At 44.4% G+C, this 16,271-nt stretch overlaps 1 protein-coding gene across 3 annotated transcripts in view; it reads left to right on the top strand.

Annotated features, from left to right (window-relative positions):
• Shrm (shroom) overlaps window positions 1-5,621 on the top strand; it is a 483,853-nt gene extending 478,232 nt beyond the window's left edge. For all 3 annotated transcript variants that reach the window (XM_075882065.1, XM_075882066.1, XM_075882067.1), the window contains 3 exons: window positions 434-563; window positions 1,508-1,786; window positions 2,576-5,621. In XM_075882065.1, the coding sequence (XP_075738180.1) occupies window positions 434-563; window positions 1,508-1,786; window positions 2,576-2,860 (694 nt within the window). In that variant the 3' untranslated portion in view covers window positions 2,861-5,621. The remainder of the gene's footprint in view (window positions 1-433; window positions 564-1,507; window positions 1,787-2,575) is intronic.
• The last annotated feature ends 10,650 nt before the right edge of the window (window positions 5,622-16,271 follow it).

The raw sequence follows: 16,271 nt of genomic DNA, 5'->3' as shown, positions 1-16,271 counted from the left end.
GGTTTCAATAGTGTTCTTTTAGAATAAATAGAATGTAAATTGAATTATAGCTGGGAAATGACGTGCCTAAATGTGCTCGTGCAGCACTTAATGCCTGCTGTGAAAACTACTGCATTACCGTTTCGACTACTCTGTTTGTAGATGAATAAATACACATAGAACCGAGGTAGGTAGCTTCTGCTTTAAGATTATTGACAGAAGTTTGTTGAGGCTGCCGACAAATTGCTTGAGTTCAGGTAACTTTATGTTACTTTAAATGATGAAACTGACATTGAAAAATGAGCCCTGAAGTTTTCAATTGTCTCTGTGATTTAAATTAGACACTGATGTTCAGGCTTAAGATTGACCCAGGCCTTCAGAATCGCAGAGACATATACACATCGGCAAAGAGAACATACTCTATATATTTTTTTAACTTTGTCTGTCTTTGCAGTGACGAGAATCTTCCCGCGAATAGTGCCTACTACACGACATCTGAACCAAAGGCCAAGTTTCTGACCAGGTTTGGATCTGACATTGGCAAACAAGAGTGGACATCCGACAGTGAGCTGTCTGCCAAAAAGGTCAGTCTGCACTTGGTGGACACATTCTCCTTTTACAAGCAAAAAACAATCCTTTTATGCATCTCCTCATTGTCAGTGCTGTTGCCAGTATTTAATAGAGTGTCAACGTTCAACGTTTTTTGCTTCATACAGCTGCTAGAACTCTGCGGATGACGTAATTTTTCCAACTAAACTGCCTTTGTGCATTAGCTACACTACACCCATAGATAGAAAGCATGCGAGGTACTTCTGTAGCTATTGTGGACCAAGTCAGTTCGGTAAAAATCTAGATTAATACATTGCAATGAAATACTGTATTATTTCCCAATCTGTAGCTTCGTTCTACAAACTGTAGGATAGAAACCCTGTTACATTGAACCAGTTTCAGATTGGCAAAACTCCATAGTTGAAACCGCTTTAAGAGATTAAGCGAGGAGGAGCCACGTTACGATAGGTGGAACCTAGCCCATAGCTTTGCCAAGGCACACGAAGCTAAGACAGGAGGGGTGTAGTATGGCATAGTAAGGGGGTTGGGAAGGGAAGTGAGTGTAAGGAGGAAGGAAAGAAGATAGTGAGAGACCGAAGTACTATGTATAGCCTTGTCTAGTATTGCAAGAGGATGGGAAAGGAAATCGATATTGAGCCAGAGAAGTAATCTGTGGGTGAGGAGGATGGAAAAAATATTTAGTGATTGCATTTTACGGGGTGGGAAAGGGAAGTGATAGTGAGGGCAGGGCATGGCCACCTGCTCTGTTATTCTCTCTGTCTCCGCACTACTGGTGTGTAAGTGCCCCAATTTGTACCATAAATATCCTGCACACACAAATTTAAGTAACTTTATTATATTCCGTGTGATGACAGTCTTATTATTACTGCTGTCTCTTATAGACACCCATCTCGTTTTCGTACCAGCTTTCGGTGCATCTTTCGATATAAGTATCAACGCCCTTATCATTGATACGCAGGAGGAGCTGATGGCGAGCATATCACGCAAGCTGGACGTTCTCCGCTCAGCCCGGCTCAGCCTCCGCGAAGAGGCTTCGCAAAATGAGCTGCTGGGTCGCGCTCTGGGCAGCCGCGTCGACCAGCTGGCGAGGCCCGCTGAGCGTGACAAGTACCGTCTCCACGTTGACGAGCTCGACAAGATCGTCAGCCTCATCCTGTCCCTGTCTGGTCGACTGGCACGTGTCCACAACGCACTGGCTGGACTCGCCGGCGCTGACGAGCCCACTGCACAGGAGAGGGTCAGTGGCTTCCCGGCCATTTCTTTTCTCTGCCTTTCCTACATTCCCCTTCTCTTGCTCTCTTGCATGCCAAAGTATATCTTTGCCTAACCTCTCCCCCACCGTTCTCCCACGATTTCACTGTGGTGCTTTTGTCTACCGTATTTGTTTATTTTTTGCTCACATACTGCCAGAGTTGATTAGCACTGGCTATTACTGGTTAGTAGAGACTTTTAATTTATCCGCATATCGCAGCCACAATCGTGAGATACCGGATAGGTAGCGCCATTCGGCGATGCTGAGCTGAACTAGGCAAGCACATAATTGTTATTGCATAGACGTAGTGTATTCTACTTAGCTGTAGTGAACTCTCGGCAGCAGCCTAATACAGAGTGGGTTGCGTATATTGAACCATGTTTTTATATAAACACTGGCAAAAGCAAACAAACAGGTTCATGGTTATGGATGAACGAAGTCACAAAATGTCGTCTTTTAGTAGCCCAGTATTGCATAAACCTTTCTGTGTATATCAGAGTACTGCTCAAGCTTTATTGTATGCTTACTATTGACAAATGTTGGCTAATGCTACCAGACGTGTGATAAATTATGGCACTTACAGTGGCCGTGTGCCAAAATGGCACTGTAAGTGTTACGTTACATTAAGTGACCCTTAGGTGTGGTACAGTATCATACTTGAGTGTGCAATGCTTCATGTTGCAGTTATCAGTAGGGAAATGTCAGTAGAAAATGCCCCTCATACTGACCGTGTGTGCATTGCTTGACGAGACTGCTTCGACTTGTTTTTTGCAGAGAGCCCTGGAGTCAAAGCGGGACAAACTGAGCAGCCAGCACGAGGAGGCACGCCGGCTTAAGGAAAGCATCGACAGGCGCAGCCGACAGGTGGCCCAGTTCTTGCGCAAGTACCTGACACCTCAAGAGTATGCCGACTATGACCACTTTGTGCGTATGAAGTCTAAGCTGCTCGTGGATGCACGCGAAATCGACGACAAGATCCGGCTCGGTGAAGAGCAGCTGGCTGCGCTCAGGGCAGGAACAGTGGCCACCGCATCCTGGAAGTCTTTGGCCTCATCCTAGGGCTAACACCCAATGAAAGTGGTACCCTTACGCTGGGCCGTGGCACCGCGAATCTTGTTAGACTGAAGAAGTTGTGAAGCACTACTGTTGCATCCTGATATGCATCCTTTTAAAAAAAACTGCAGGGAATCTAGCACACTATCTTATTTGTATTTTACATGTATAGGTCTGGGGGACCACAACTGGTAGCATATTTTGTTAGAAATTTACAAGTCGCTAGCCTTGATGTAAATCATCGTCTGGTTGGGCACATGATTATTACCTGTAGCAAGTTAAAATATATGGAGCATTATAAGAGCAGAATAACTAATCTTTACATTTACAGGTTTGACCTATAGAGAGCATTGTAAAAGTCTTGCTGCACAACCTGGCAATAGCTCTGCTCCTGATGTAGCTTGAGTGTACCAAAATATAAATATTAACAATTAGTGAAATGAAACTGGCATCATTTTCAGTTTCATTTCTAGGAAACCTGTCACAGATAGCTTCAGCCTTATGATACCTCTCAATGCAAGCAGCATGCCCCTTGAATATTTTTTTTTTCATTTGGGAAGGTTATCTCATGAAGTTGATGAGTGATTAGTGGTAGTTAACAACAAGCTTTATTTACAATTTCCACAAAACAAGGGCACTTCGTGAAACTGTAATTAGCCCTAATAGTGTTTCTTGTCCTGTAATTTTTAAAGAGGCAGGAAATTAGGGGAATAATTTGTCCTTAAATCAGTGCAATTATTGTGCTCTGAGCTTCTTCAGTCTCTGATTCGCGGCCACCTCGTGTACATAAGTCACCCCAGCGTCCAACTGGTGCATCATCGCCTGTCCAAAGTGAACACCACGATCCCCACATCCCCACAACGGCAGCAAACGACCAGCCGTGTGAAATTGCACCACGGTCTTTGGTGAAAAGACTCGTGCGTGCTTCCCATCAGTTGCCGGGAGGATGTGGTGACTGCGTGGCTCGGTTCGTGAGGTGCCTGAGTGCTGCAATGACTCATTTTTCTGACTGCCCTCCTAGTGCCATATCAAGTTTTTGAAGTCCCTGTGTTCCCATCCTTCATCACAGTCGTCTCCGTGTTCCTCAAAGTGGTTACCAGAGGTCCTGCAATAATTTTTGCTTCGGTTACTGGGTTCTCGTGCATTTGACTTCACGTTTCTAGTTTATCTCGTTGTGAATCTTTTCACTGATTGTGAACAGCACCATTCATGTGTATTGCCCCGCTTTTTTTCTCATCCGCATTTTCGTCAAAGATTTCTGGCTTCTCGCTTTTGCATTTATTTACTCACTGAACATGTTACCATATGGCATAATTGACTGCTGCTTGTCAAGGTTGATATATCAGAATTTGAAAGGGGGAGGGAGTGCCAGAGTAAAATACTTTTATTTTTTTGTCTTGTGCTATACAGACAACTTAACGACGTTGTTATTGGTAACTCAATGACACCTTGGGAAATCAAGAAAACGCCAAAAATGGATGCAGTTGTTTGAACGATATGGTTCCTTAAAACAATGACAATTGGAGAAACTTAATATAAGCGTTTGGTGCTGAACTTCCACCTGCATTGTTTCTCATGCAAGAATGCCTTTGTCTCCGCAAACTATTTTTGACCAATTACAAAGCCGCTTCTGCTTTAGAAATGCAGAATTTCAGCTCTCTCAACACATTTTGCTTGTTGCCGTTACAAAGAGGCAAAAGTACACTTTTTTTCTTCCATACGACAGCATTATTTTGCTATTGTGTATATTTATGTAGCTGCCATTGCATCGGTAAACTACTTTTTTTTGTTCTGGCTGGGGTCACCGCCTTCCCCTCCTTACTCTTTTTTTAAACATTTTTAATTTATTCTTTCTTGCTAATTTACAAATGCATAGGTCACTATATACAATTAATTAGGAGGGGAGGCTCGATTGTCACCATATGTGGTGACAGGTACTGCGTTTCTAGTGTGATAAAGAGTGAGACACTCTAGAAGGAGTCGTGTAAAAGCACTCTGTTAAATATCGATCGCAATGGTCGAGTGAGGAGAAGTGTGAATAGTGTTTGTTTCGATTGAAGTTCTCCACACATCTATGTGTTTGCTTGTGTGTGTGTGGGTATATATCTCTTGTGTTTGAGTGCCGCTTCTGTTATTGACCTCTGCCATGTTCACTTCCCTTGCCTATTACTGTTTTTTTTTAGCTGGATCGTTTTTCAGGAACAGAAAATGACTGATTGTAGGCGTGACAGGTCCAACCCTGCTATAGAGAATTACAGCGTGCGCGTTTACCCTACGGTTGTCCACTTAACAGTATTTTTGTAGAACCCCTTTAAAAAAAATACCCTTGAATGGAGGAATAAGTGTTACACCTTCCAGAGAAAGTGCGATGCTTCTTCAGCAGTGTTGTTGGACTGTTCGAGGATTCTGTGTTTTTTTGTACAAAGCGACTCAAGAGCCACTGGCAGCTGCTGTACACCGCCCATATACTTTAAAACAAAACAAAACAAAATGAATGTTGGAAACGCTCTCCTCCCGTCGCAGCACACGTGGGTGGCGGCGCGTTACGGCAGTTGACCCGCACGTGCTTACTTTGTTTTTTTTTCTTCTACTGCAACACCACAACAGTTGCATGGAGGCGTGCACGTGCGTGGTACCGCAGTCAGCGGATCGCGTTGTGTCTGTGTCGCTTCCTTCGATTCTTAAACGTGTATATATATATTGACAGAAAAGCCACATGACAAAATGGCAAGTCTGTGATTTCAATAAAAAGCCACATTGCTGTGCATTCGGCTGACTACGAGTGTTCTTTCGGGCCGCGCTGTTCTTTGGAATCGTCGGCGTGGTTTGTCTTTTTGTCTTCAATTCACAGCACTTAATGTAGCTGGCCAGGCAAACAGGGTTATACGTTAATTTAAAAATTTTGCTTCGTGTCTACTTAAAAAGCTTTATCTTGGATAACACAGCCTTGTAGTTCCTCTGTTTTTAGTCCTGTAGCCCTACTGTAATTTGACACAATTAAGTAACTGCACGCGGAAGTTTGCCTTGTTTATATCGCGTGACCTCATGTGAAAAGTACGCCCCATTGACTCGAGATCGATAAGTACACCGAAAATGTAACCTGCAAAAGTTTAAAAAAAATTTTGTCCTTAGCTGTGCACAAGACATAATGACTGTAACTAGGTCAACTTCCTGTAATGCAAACTGTAAGTATTTGCAGATTGTATAGTTTAGGTAAAACTTGAGGACCCTATGTGGAACCTTATTGACTATGCGAGCACGCACAGTCCACTAGGATCAGGATGTGAACTAGCATTGACAATTGACTCTCGGTTGGATGGCGTCCCAAACACCCGTGTGACACATCACTCCTGCGGCCAGACAACTGATGGCGTGCTGAGTGGAGAGTAGCAGAGGAAGAAGAGGGCGTGATGCAAGCTCACGCTCCACGTGTATGTGTATGTCATCATCAGCCTGACTACGCCCACTGCAGGACAAAAGTCTCTCCCATGTTCTGCCTTTCAACTTGGTCCTGTGCTTGCTCACGCCGCTTTCTACCGGCAATCTTCCTAATCTCATGTACCGACCTAACTTTCTGTCTCCCTCTCACCCACTTGCCTTCTCTTGGAATTCAGTCTGTTATCCTTAATGACCATCGTTTATCGTGCATGGGGCCCAGATTAGGTCTGCCGGGCGCCTTACAACATTGTCACCGTAGCTAAACCCTGCGCCACATGTTAATGGTCGGCCTGCACATTCTAGCGCGCTGCATATTCATCGCCTGCTAGCACCTGTGCGGCTGGCTAATTAGCTGTTTGGCTGACAATATACTCCGCCAGCTACGCCAGAACATGCTATGACCAAGAAAGTTAAGCCAAGTTGTAGTAAGACCGAGATAATTACACATTTTAAGGCCATGCTAATGAGGCAATGTAAATTAAGCTAAAACTGTGCTAACAAAAGCATGCTAGGTGACGTGCTAATTAAACCATACTAGTTAATCTGATATCATTCATGAGCATGCTGAAAAAAAACGTGCTAGTTAAACATTACTAATATGGTGACAATTAGGATCATGCTGCAAGTGAGTTCCGTGGAGACTCCCTTCTAGTCACAAACGGGCCGTTCTGTTTTTTTTTCTTAGGAACTTTCTAATTAGGATTATGTTAAATAGCTATATACAAATTATGACCTCGCGAATAACACCCGAGATAATTATTGCCGTTTTAATAGGAATATAAGTAATCAAGACAGACCATTTCAGTTTTATGTTCATTAAGCTTTAGCCAATTTGCCCCTAAAATTGGACATTTCAAATTATACGATGCTCACTGCAGGTTCAGTTCCGAAGTGAGCACTATACACCATAATTATTCATATTGTAATAGGGCGAAGTGCCCACTACGAGTTCACAGGGTGCTACGCGCACTTGAGCAGCTGCACATTTTCAATTCAACAATAATTGTTGGGGTAGAAAGTATATTCTAACCCAACACGGCGCAGAAAGTATATTGCTGTATATTCAGAGCAACCCAGTATTATGTTCATACTATTGTACATGTTTTTGGAAACGCTGTACGAATTGAATAAGGGCAGGGACCACGTCAGGCTGTTTCACCATTTTGGATCTTTTTGCGCAAGAAATGTCCTCAAATAAACTGATCTTGCTTCGATTCCACTCGATTTTTCTTGAAACTGTTATTCTTACATTACCTTTTTTTTTTGTACTGCTGGTACAATGCAAGTACAGAGTTTAGTGTATTTGCATGCGGCATACATTGGTTTATAGCGTAGCGTTTAGGATGCTCGCACTGGGAGCAGAGGAGCCAGGTTCGACTACTTACACCAGTAAGAATTTTTTTAAGATAGGCATTTTATTTTTTACTTAAAGGCGGAGGGACACGTATATAGCTTTGTGGTTTATTCGCCATAGGAACGTTTACGCCTTTGAATGTGATATCTTCATAATTTTGCATCGCCCTTAAATACAATGATATTGTTCAGCTTCTGCAGACATCGATATTTGTTCGGTGGACAGAACGCCCTTCTTTTGATTAACCTTCTTGTCTGTGCGATTTATTGTTTACGCGACCACCAGGGAAAAGCGCTAGGAAAAATTCGAAGCAAGGATTCCCATGATGAGTTGGCTTCACCGCAATAGACGCCCAAAAGCAGTCGAAAACGTTTAGGTCCTTATCACCGACGATAAGGCTAAACGTCTGACGTCACATCTTGCAGCCATGGGCGTAACCACGTTCCTTTCTAGCTAAACGTTCCCTGGTGGGCAGACTTCACTGCACGACATGGTCAAGAGCAGTCGAAAAAGTTGCGGTCCTTATCACCCACGATAAGGCTAAACTTTCGTCTGACGTCACATCTTGCAGCAATGGGCGTAAACCTTTCATTCTTGGGTAAATATTTCCCTGGTGCGCTGACTTCACCACAGGACACGCTCAAAAGCAGTCGAAAAAGTTTAGGTCCTTATCACCGATGATAAGGCTCAACTTCTATTTGACGTCACATCTTGCAGCCATGGGCGTAACCACGTTCCTTCCTAGCTAGACGTTTCCCTGGTGGGCAGACTTCACTGCAGGACATGGTCAAGAGCAGTCGAAAAAGTTGGGGTCCTTATCACTGATGATAAGGCTAAACTTTTGTGTGACCTCACATCTTGCAGCCATGGGCGTAAACCTTTCATTCTTGGGTAAATATTTCCCTGGTGCCCTGACTTCACCACAGGACACGATCAAAAGCAGTCGAAAAAGTTTAGGGCCGATGATAAGGCTCAACTTTTTTATGACGTCACATCTTGCAGTCACGGGTGTAAAACGTTTCTTCCTAACTAAAGGTTTCCCTGATGCGCTGACTCCGCCGCAGTTCACGCTCAAAAGCAGTCGAAAATGTTTAGGTCCTTATCACAGGTGATAAGGCTCAACTTATATTTTAAATCATAACTTGCAGCCATGGGCGTAACCACGTTCCTTCCTAGCTAAACGTTTCCCTGGTGTGCAGACTTCACTTCAGGACATGGTCAAGAGGAGTCGAAAAAGTGGGTGTCCTTATCACCCACGATAAGGCTGAACTTTTGTCTGACGTCACACCTACCTTGCAGCGATGGGCATATCACGTTCCTTCCAAGCTAAACCTTTTCATGGTGGACAGACATCACCCCAATACACCCTCAAAAGCCGTCGAAAACTTTTAGGTCCTTATCACTGACGATAAGGCTAAACTTCTGGCGTCACATCTTGCAGCCATGGGCGTACCACATTAATATCGAAATGTTTCCCCGCTCCGCTGACTTTACTGCAGGACGCACTCAAAAACAGTCGAAAAAGTTTAGGTCCTTATCACCAATGATAAGGCTCAACTTTTGTATGACGTCACATCTTGCAGCCATGGGCGTAAAACGTTTTTTCCTAGCTAAAGGTTTCCCTGATGCACTGACTCCGCCGCAGGACACGCTCAAAAGCAGTCGAAAAAGTTTAGGTCCTTATCACCGATGATAAGGCTAAACTTCTGTTTGACGTCATAACTTGCAGTCATGGGCGTAACCACGTTCTTTCTGAGCTAAACGTTTCCCTGGTGGGCAGACTTCACTGCAGGACTTGGTCAAGAGCAGTCGAAAAAGTTGGGGTCCTTACCACCCACGATAAGGCTAAACTTTCGTCTGACGTCACATCTTGCAGCCATGGGCGTAAACCTTTCATTCTTGGGTAATTATTTCCCTGGTGCGCTGACTTCACCACAGGACACGCTCAAAAGCAGTCAAAAAAGTTTAGGGCCTTATCACCGATGATAAGGCTCAACTTTTGTATGACGTCACATCTTGCAGTCATGGGCGTAAAACGTTTTTTCCTAGCTAAAGGTTTCCCTGATGCGCTGACTCCGCCGCAGGACACGCTCAAAGCAGTCGAAAAAGTTTAGGTCCTTATCACAGGTGATAAGGCTCAACTTCTATTTGACATCATAACTTGCAGCCATGGGCGTAACCACGTTCCTTCCTAGCTAAACGTTTCCCTGGTGGGCAGACTTCACTGCAGGACATGGTCAAGAGCAGTCGAAAAAGTCGGGGTCTTTATCCCCCACGATAAGGCTGAACTTCTGTCTGACGTCACACCTACCTTGCGGCGATGGGCATATCACGTTCCTTCCTAGCTAAACCTTTCCACGGTGGACAGACACCATCCCAATAGACGCTCAAAAGCCGTCGAAAACGTTTAGGTCCTTATCACTGACGATAAGGATAAACTTCTGGCGTCACATCTTGCAGCCATGGGCATACCACATTAATATCTAAATGTTTCTCTGCTCCGCTGACTTTACTGCAGGAAGCATTCAAAAACAGTCGAAAAAGTTTAGGTCCTTATCACCGATGATAAGGCTCAACTTTTGTATGACGTCACATCTTGCAGTAACGGGCGTAAAACGTTTCTTCCTAGCTAAAGGTTTCCCTGATGCGCTGACTCCGCCGCAGGACACGCTCAAAAGCAGTCGAAAAAGTTTAGGTCCTTATCACAGGTGATAAGGCTCAACTTTGTCTGACGTCACAACATGCAGCCATGGGCGTACCACGTGACTTCCTAGCTAAATGTTTACCTGGTGGGCAGACTTCAACACAGTAGATGCCCAAATGCAGTCGAAAAATGACAAGCATCCACGGAGTGAATGATGATGAGGGGGGCGAAGCGTCCGTCAGCCCGTCCGGAATTTCGTCCGTCCGCGCGACCACCCATGCGTCCATCCATGCGTCCGTCCATGTGTACGCGCGTCCGTCCATAAGTCCGTCTGTCTGCCCGTTCGTGCGTCCGTACGTCCGCATGTCCGTTCATTTTTCTGTTTTCTAGTCTGTCTGTCCGCCCGTCCGGGCGTCCATCTAGTGAACACTGCAAGTACCGCCATATCGCATCCCCTGTGACACATATGCGCTGCGCGCGTCCATCCATACATCCGTCCGCCCGTCTGTTTGTCTGTGTATCCGTCCGTCTATGCACCCGTCCGCGCGTACATCTAGTGTAAGTGCCGCCATCTCCCATCTCGCATCCCCTGTGACATATACCCGCTCTAGGGCTGGAATGTGCCACCGGTGGCTACGTACAACATTGGTGGATGTACAGACCCACGCTTTAGGGAGCTTCGCCCCTGAAAGCTTAGGTCCTTATCACCCACGATAAGGCTCAACTTTTGTCTGACGTCACAACTTACAGCCATGGGCGTACATGTTCTTTGCTAACTAAACGTTTCCCTGGTGCGCTGACTTCACAGCAGGACACGCTTGAAAGCAGTCGAAAAAGTTGAGGTCCTTATAACCCATAATGTGGCCCAACGTTTGTCTGACATCACGTCTAGTAGCCATGGGCGTACCACCTTCCTTTCGATCAAAGCGTTTCGCTGGTACGCTGCCTTCACCGCAAGACACGTCCAAAAGCACTCGAAAAAGTTTAGGTCCTTATCACCAACGAACGGTAAGGCTCAACTCTTGTATGACGTTACATTTTGAAGCCATTGGCGTACCACGTGCCTACCTAGGTAAACGTTTCCTTGATGTGCTCACTTCACCGCAGGACATGCTCAAAAGCAGTCGAAAAAGTTTAGGTCCTTATATACCACGATAAGGCTAAACATTTGTCTGACGTCACATCTTGCAGCCATGGGTGTACCACGTTTCTTTCTAGCTAAACGTTTTCCTGGTGCGCTGACTTCACCGCAAGACGTGCTCAAAATCAGTCGAAAAAGTTTAGGTTCTTATCGCCGACGATAAGGCTCAACCTTTGTCTGAAGTCACACTTTGAAATCATGGGCGTACTATGTTCCTAACTAGATAAAGGTTTCCCTGATACGCTGGCTTCAACACAATTGCGACTTCGAAAACCAGTAAAAAAATTGTGGTCTTATCATTCCCGATAAAGCCTAACATTTGTCTGACGTCACACCGTGCAGCTATGGGCCTCGCAAGGTTCCCCTTCGTGCTACACGTTTCTCTGATGCGCTGGCAAATGAACGCAAGCAACGTTAATCTCTACTTTCACAGATATTCGTGAACCAATAAATAATGAAAAGTTATGTTAGAACTTTTGGTACCACTGTTTGAAGTTTTTCTTGGTCAGATCTGAATGCGCAAGCGTGCTATGTGTGCTTTATTTTGTTTCTTTTTGTGTGGTATTGCAAATGGCCAGAGGACCATGGTCACTCCCCCGGGGCGAGCTTGCTCAATATTGGCGCTACAACAGCAGCAACAATAATCGTTCCGCCCGAAAACAATGTACATGTGGTTAGATATCCCAGTGGTCGACGTGTCCTTTCATCAGTTCCAAGCTATACGCATTGAATAGAGAGTGATATTCATAGACCACTCATGAAAATTCATACCGTATAATTTTGTTTCCCTTTCTGATCTCCAATATAGCTTTCGGATTTGTTGAGGCTTTGTTCTGGCATTTCTTTATTTTTTTAGTGTTGTTGCTGATCACTTGACAAAATAGGCTGCTTTTATTAGTTGGAATCACAGTGATTACCACTGCACATCTGTAAAATTGCATGGATAGTTAAACAACCACCACTGACTGAGTACGTAGCCTACTGCAAACATTTATGTGCATTTTCAATGAGGGGGATGACATTTATCAAACGGAGTCAGATAGATAGCCACACTGTGTGCAAGAGTCGGTCGCAAGGGCAATAAAAACAGTGGGCTTTAATGTGGTAAAAGAATAAACTTTATGGAAACAAAACAAAAGACAAACCAGAACAAAAACGCAGAATTGTGGACTGCTGCTGCCATCTAGCCATGAATTTTAAAACGACAGACAGTGGTATTAGACCTTCGAGACAACCATCAGCGTCTTAGTGAATAAAAGTTTTGGAAGCTAAAAAACGTCCTGGTATAAAGTTTATTGCTGTTATAACAATTGTTTTGAAAATAGTAAATCTTGAGTTTTAATGCAAGCAATTGATTCCGCAACTTCAATGTGGGCTTAGCATTAAATTGGTGCTGCCGTCTCTCGCTAACTTTAGTAACCAAGCAGGCACGTTTGCAGCCTTTGAGACTTTGTTGGCCAATTGTGGCATCTCGGAGGTGATGGCGCGCTTTTCAAAAATGGTGGTTGTTATGACTCCGATAGCGTATCTGCAGAAATGAAATAAGAGAGAGAGAGAGAGAACAATGGATTAATACAGAGCTTGAACTGGGAGGACCTTGATCTAGAGTTGCTTAAAGCCGACTCAGCATCTGTGGAAGGTCTCAATAGACCACTTATTGAATATGTACCATTTTAAGTTCTACGTCAACAGAACATGTGCGACGCAACGGCGGCACTTGGAGCTGTTGTAAGTAGATGGTTGGGCACGACACTTTATTTTTCACGAGAAAAAAAATCTTGCCTGATAACACTTTGGTTTGGACCAGTTTGTTCCTAATTTATGTTTCTTGGGCTGATCCTCGAAATTCTACCAGCAGTTTATTGCTTCTATAAGCATGACTGCACACTCAAGTGCACCGACTCCATTTTCGTTGCTCCTCAGTGTTACGTCTAAGAGCATATTGACCTTGATTTACAAGCACTCCCCGCATACATTTTGTCACTCGCAAACTAATGCTTCTGGTTTTGGGATGCGAGGTCTTGGCATTTCATTGTGCACTCTGACAGAGTTGGATTTTTCAACAAACTACAATTTAGTGCTCTCGCTTCGTTAGCAATTAGTTTGTACACAATAACAGCCTCTTCCAAAGTTTCATAGCGGCTAAACTCATTGCAGTTGATTTCAAGTGTATCAGTGACATACTACGCCGGGTGGTTGGCTGGTGGTGGAAAAGCTCGTTTATTGAACGTGAGCTGGTTATATGTGCTGAATGCGTGCGTATCATTTACATCTCCTAACAGTTCATGCTCATATCTTGCGCCACGTGTACGATACATCTTTTTTTATTTCCATATGAACCAACCAACCAACAAAAAAAATATTGAACAACAAAACTTCGCACCACCTCCGCTATGTTAGTACATTGTTAGTGAAGTGTTAGTACATTGCTAGTGGTATGTAACCAAAAAACACGCTTAACAAACTTGTTCGAAGTTACTGTGGTACTTTAAACTATTAGGTGCTCCACGTTGCCTATATCATCTTCGGAGTCTTGAGGCATTCGTCACCATTGCCCCAGTTGGCGGCAACTGTTGCTGTGCCGATGCACTTCCGCTGCTGGCGGGTAGCTCGTCCTCATTGTCGTCTTCGCCGTCTTTTGAAAAATCGCCCACAGATCGTTCTTTGGTTGGCAACCAATCATTTATGTTACGCCATAGAATTTTCCCCTCTTCTGCGACCACCTTGTAAGATCTTGGTTGTGGGTAGTGTTCCACTACCCGCGCTTTTGTACCCTACGATTGTTTCTTTAGACGGACCAAATCTCTGTGCTTCAGAGCTGGCAGAGGACGCCTCTGGTAGTCTGTCTGACGATGCTTGACAATGCGCAGACATGGATCGCTTCTGAAGTCCGGTATGCTTGTTCACAGTTTTCTTCCCTGGTGAAGCTCCGCCGCTGCCGCGCTGCCTTAAAGGGGTGCTGTCTTGTAAGCAAGCAAACCGAGCAAAAAAATCTTGCTTTGCTTCGTCATTTTTCTTTAAAATCTGTTTCACTATTTGTACCCCCTTTTCTGCTAGACCGTTAGATTGCGGGTACCCAGGACTAGAAGTGATATGCTGAAAATCGTACTCTCGCGCGAAGGCGACAAAAGACTTGCTCGAAAAAGGTGACCCATTGCCTGAGCAAACCTCCATTGGTATACATATCTGAAAAAAAAAAAAAAAAGGCCTTTGTCACTTGTATAATAACACACCTTGCACCCGTGAGAGCTCTTCGTTAAATAGTTTTAGCTGGCCATCAATTGGTGTATTTTTTACAGCGAAAGCTGTTATGAGATCACAACTCGGGTCACGCGCAGTTGTCCGCCACAGCCGGTGTCCGTAACGGTGCACAGCGTGCGAAAATTAGAAGAAAAAAAAAAACTTGGCACCAAAGACACAGGAGGGCTCGAAATCCGGGTCCGCTGGGTACCCACCCAGTATTCTACCACGGAGCTACGCTGGTGCTTGTGACTTGTTGGCAAACTTGCCTTAGGCAGGATTGATGTAGGGAAAGCAATCGCGTTAATACGACTTATAAGAAGTTTTAAAACAGCGAAAGAACAACCAGTCGTCACACAATGCGAATAGCATAACGAGTGGGCCGTCCAATGCTCCGACCCATTACAAGAACTTGTTCGTGTTCCCCTATTAAATGTGGTGCATACCCACTTCAGCCATAATTCCTCATCATCGTCAGCCACTGCAAGAACAATAATCACAAAATTCCTTGCAAGTTCCTAGCGGATACCACGCTTCTCAGAAGAATGATGAAAAATAGCATAGCGAATGCCGGCCTACTACCCAAATAAATTTATTAAGCAAGTGTGCTTGCAAATGTTACCCAATCAGTGTTTAGAAAAGGCTCTGAAAGGCCGCTCTTTTAGCTTTCACTATGACTGTGCTGCGCCTTCCACACAGGCCTGACGTTTTTTTTTCTCAGACTTTATACAATTTTTACCAGGTATTTGTCCTTACTTGTTTCATCGGTCAGTAACTGTTGGGTCCTCATTGCGGACACGGGATGAAAGCACACTCATGGCGGGTTCCTCTGCATCATCGTCGGCGACATCGTTGTTGCAGTTGATAGCCGCCCGGGACAGCATATCAGCCAACAGGAGGTGTTTCCCTGGAATAAACGTAATGTACAAGTTGTATTGAACTAGGCACAAGAAACGTTGAAGCATTGGTGGCATTTCTCTGATTGCTTTCTGAGAAATCGCTATCAGTGGGTGGTGGTCTGTTTCCACGATAATTTTTCGACCGTATGTGAAATGGTGGAATCTTTCGCACTCATACACAATTTCCATGGCTTCTTTTTCAATTTGTGAATACCTTTGTGCGCATTCGGTGAGCGAATTTGACGCGTACGTAACAGGCTTCCAGATGTTTTCACACTGTAGCAGGGCAGTACACTCCGTTTTGCGACGCATCACATGAGACTTTGGTTTCTTTTTTTAGATCGAACAGTAATAGCAAAGGCTATCACACATGCTATCACACAGCATCTACCATTTTTTAGCGTGGTCTATCGTCAATTCAAGATATGTGTCGTGCTTCAATAAGCTCCGCAGCAGTATCGTTTTCTGGGCCAATGACGGCAAGAACTTACTGAAATAGTTTGCGATGCCCAGCATTTTTTTTTTAACTGCATGTTTGTCCTTTGGTTCTGGTATTTGCGTCATGCACTGCTCGGTCTGATGCCCTCAGGACTACTTACGTCACCTAAAAAAACTATTTCCTTGACACTAACTGCACACTTTGTCGCGTTAAAAGTTGGTCCAGCTCGCTCTGCTGTTTGCAAGGCAGATTTGAATCATTG

The sequence above is a fragment of the Rhipicephalus microplus genome, chromosome 2 (assembly GCF_043290135.1).
Source record: "Rhipicephalus microplus isolate Deutch F79 chromosome 2, USDA_Rmic, whole genome shotgun sequence".
Lineage (NCBI taxonomy): Eukaryota > Metazoa > Arthropoda > Arachnida > Ixodida > Ixodidae > Rhipicephalus > Rhipicephalus microplus.
The sequence above is the reverse complement of the archived record's forward strand: the minus strand, read 5'-3'. Positions and strand labels throughout refer to the sequence as shown.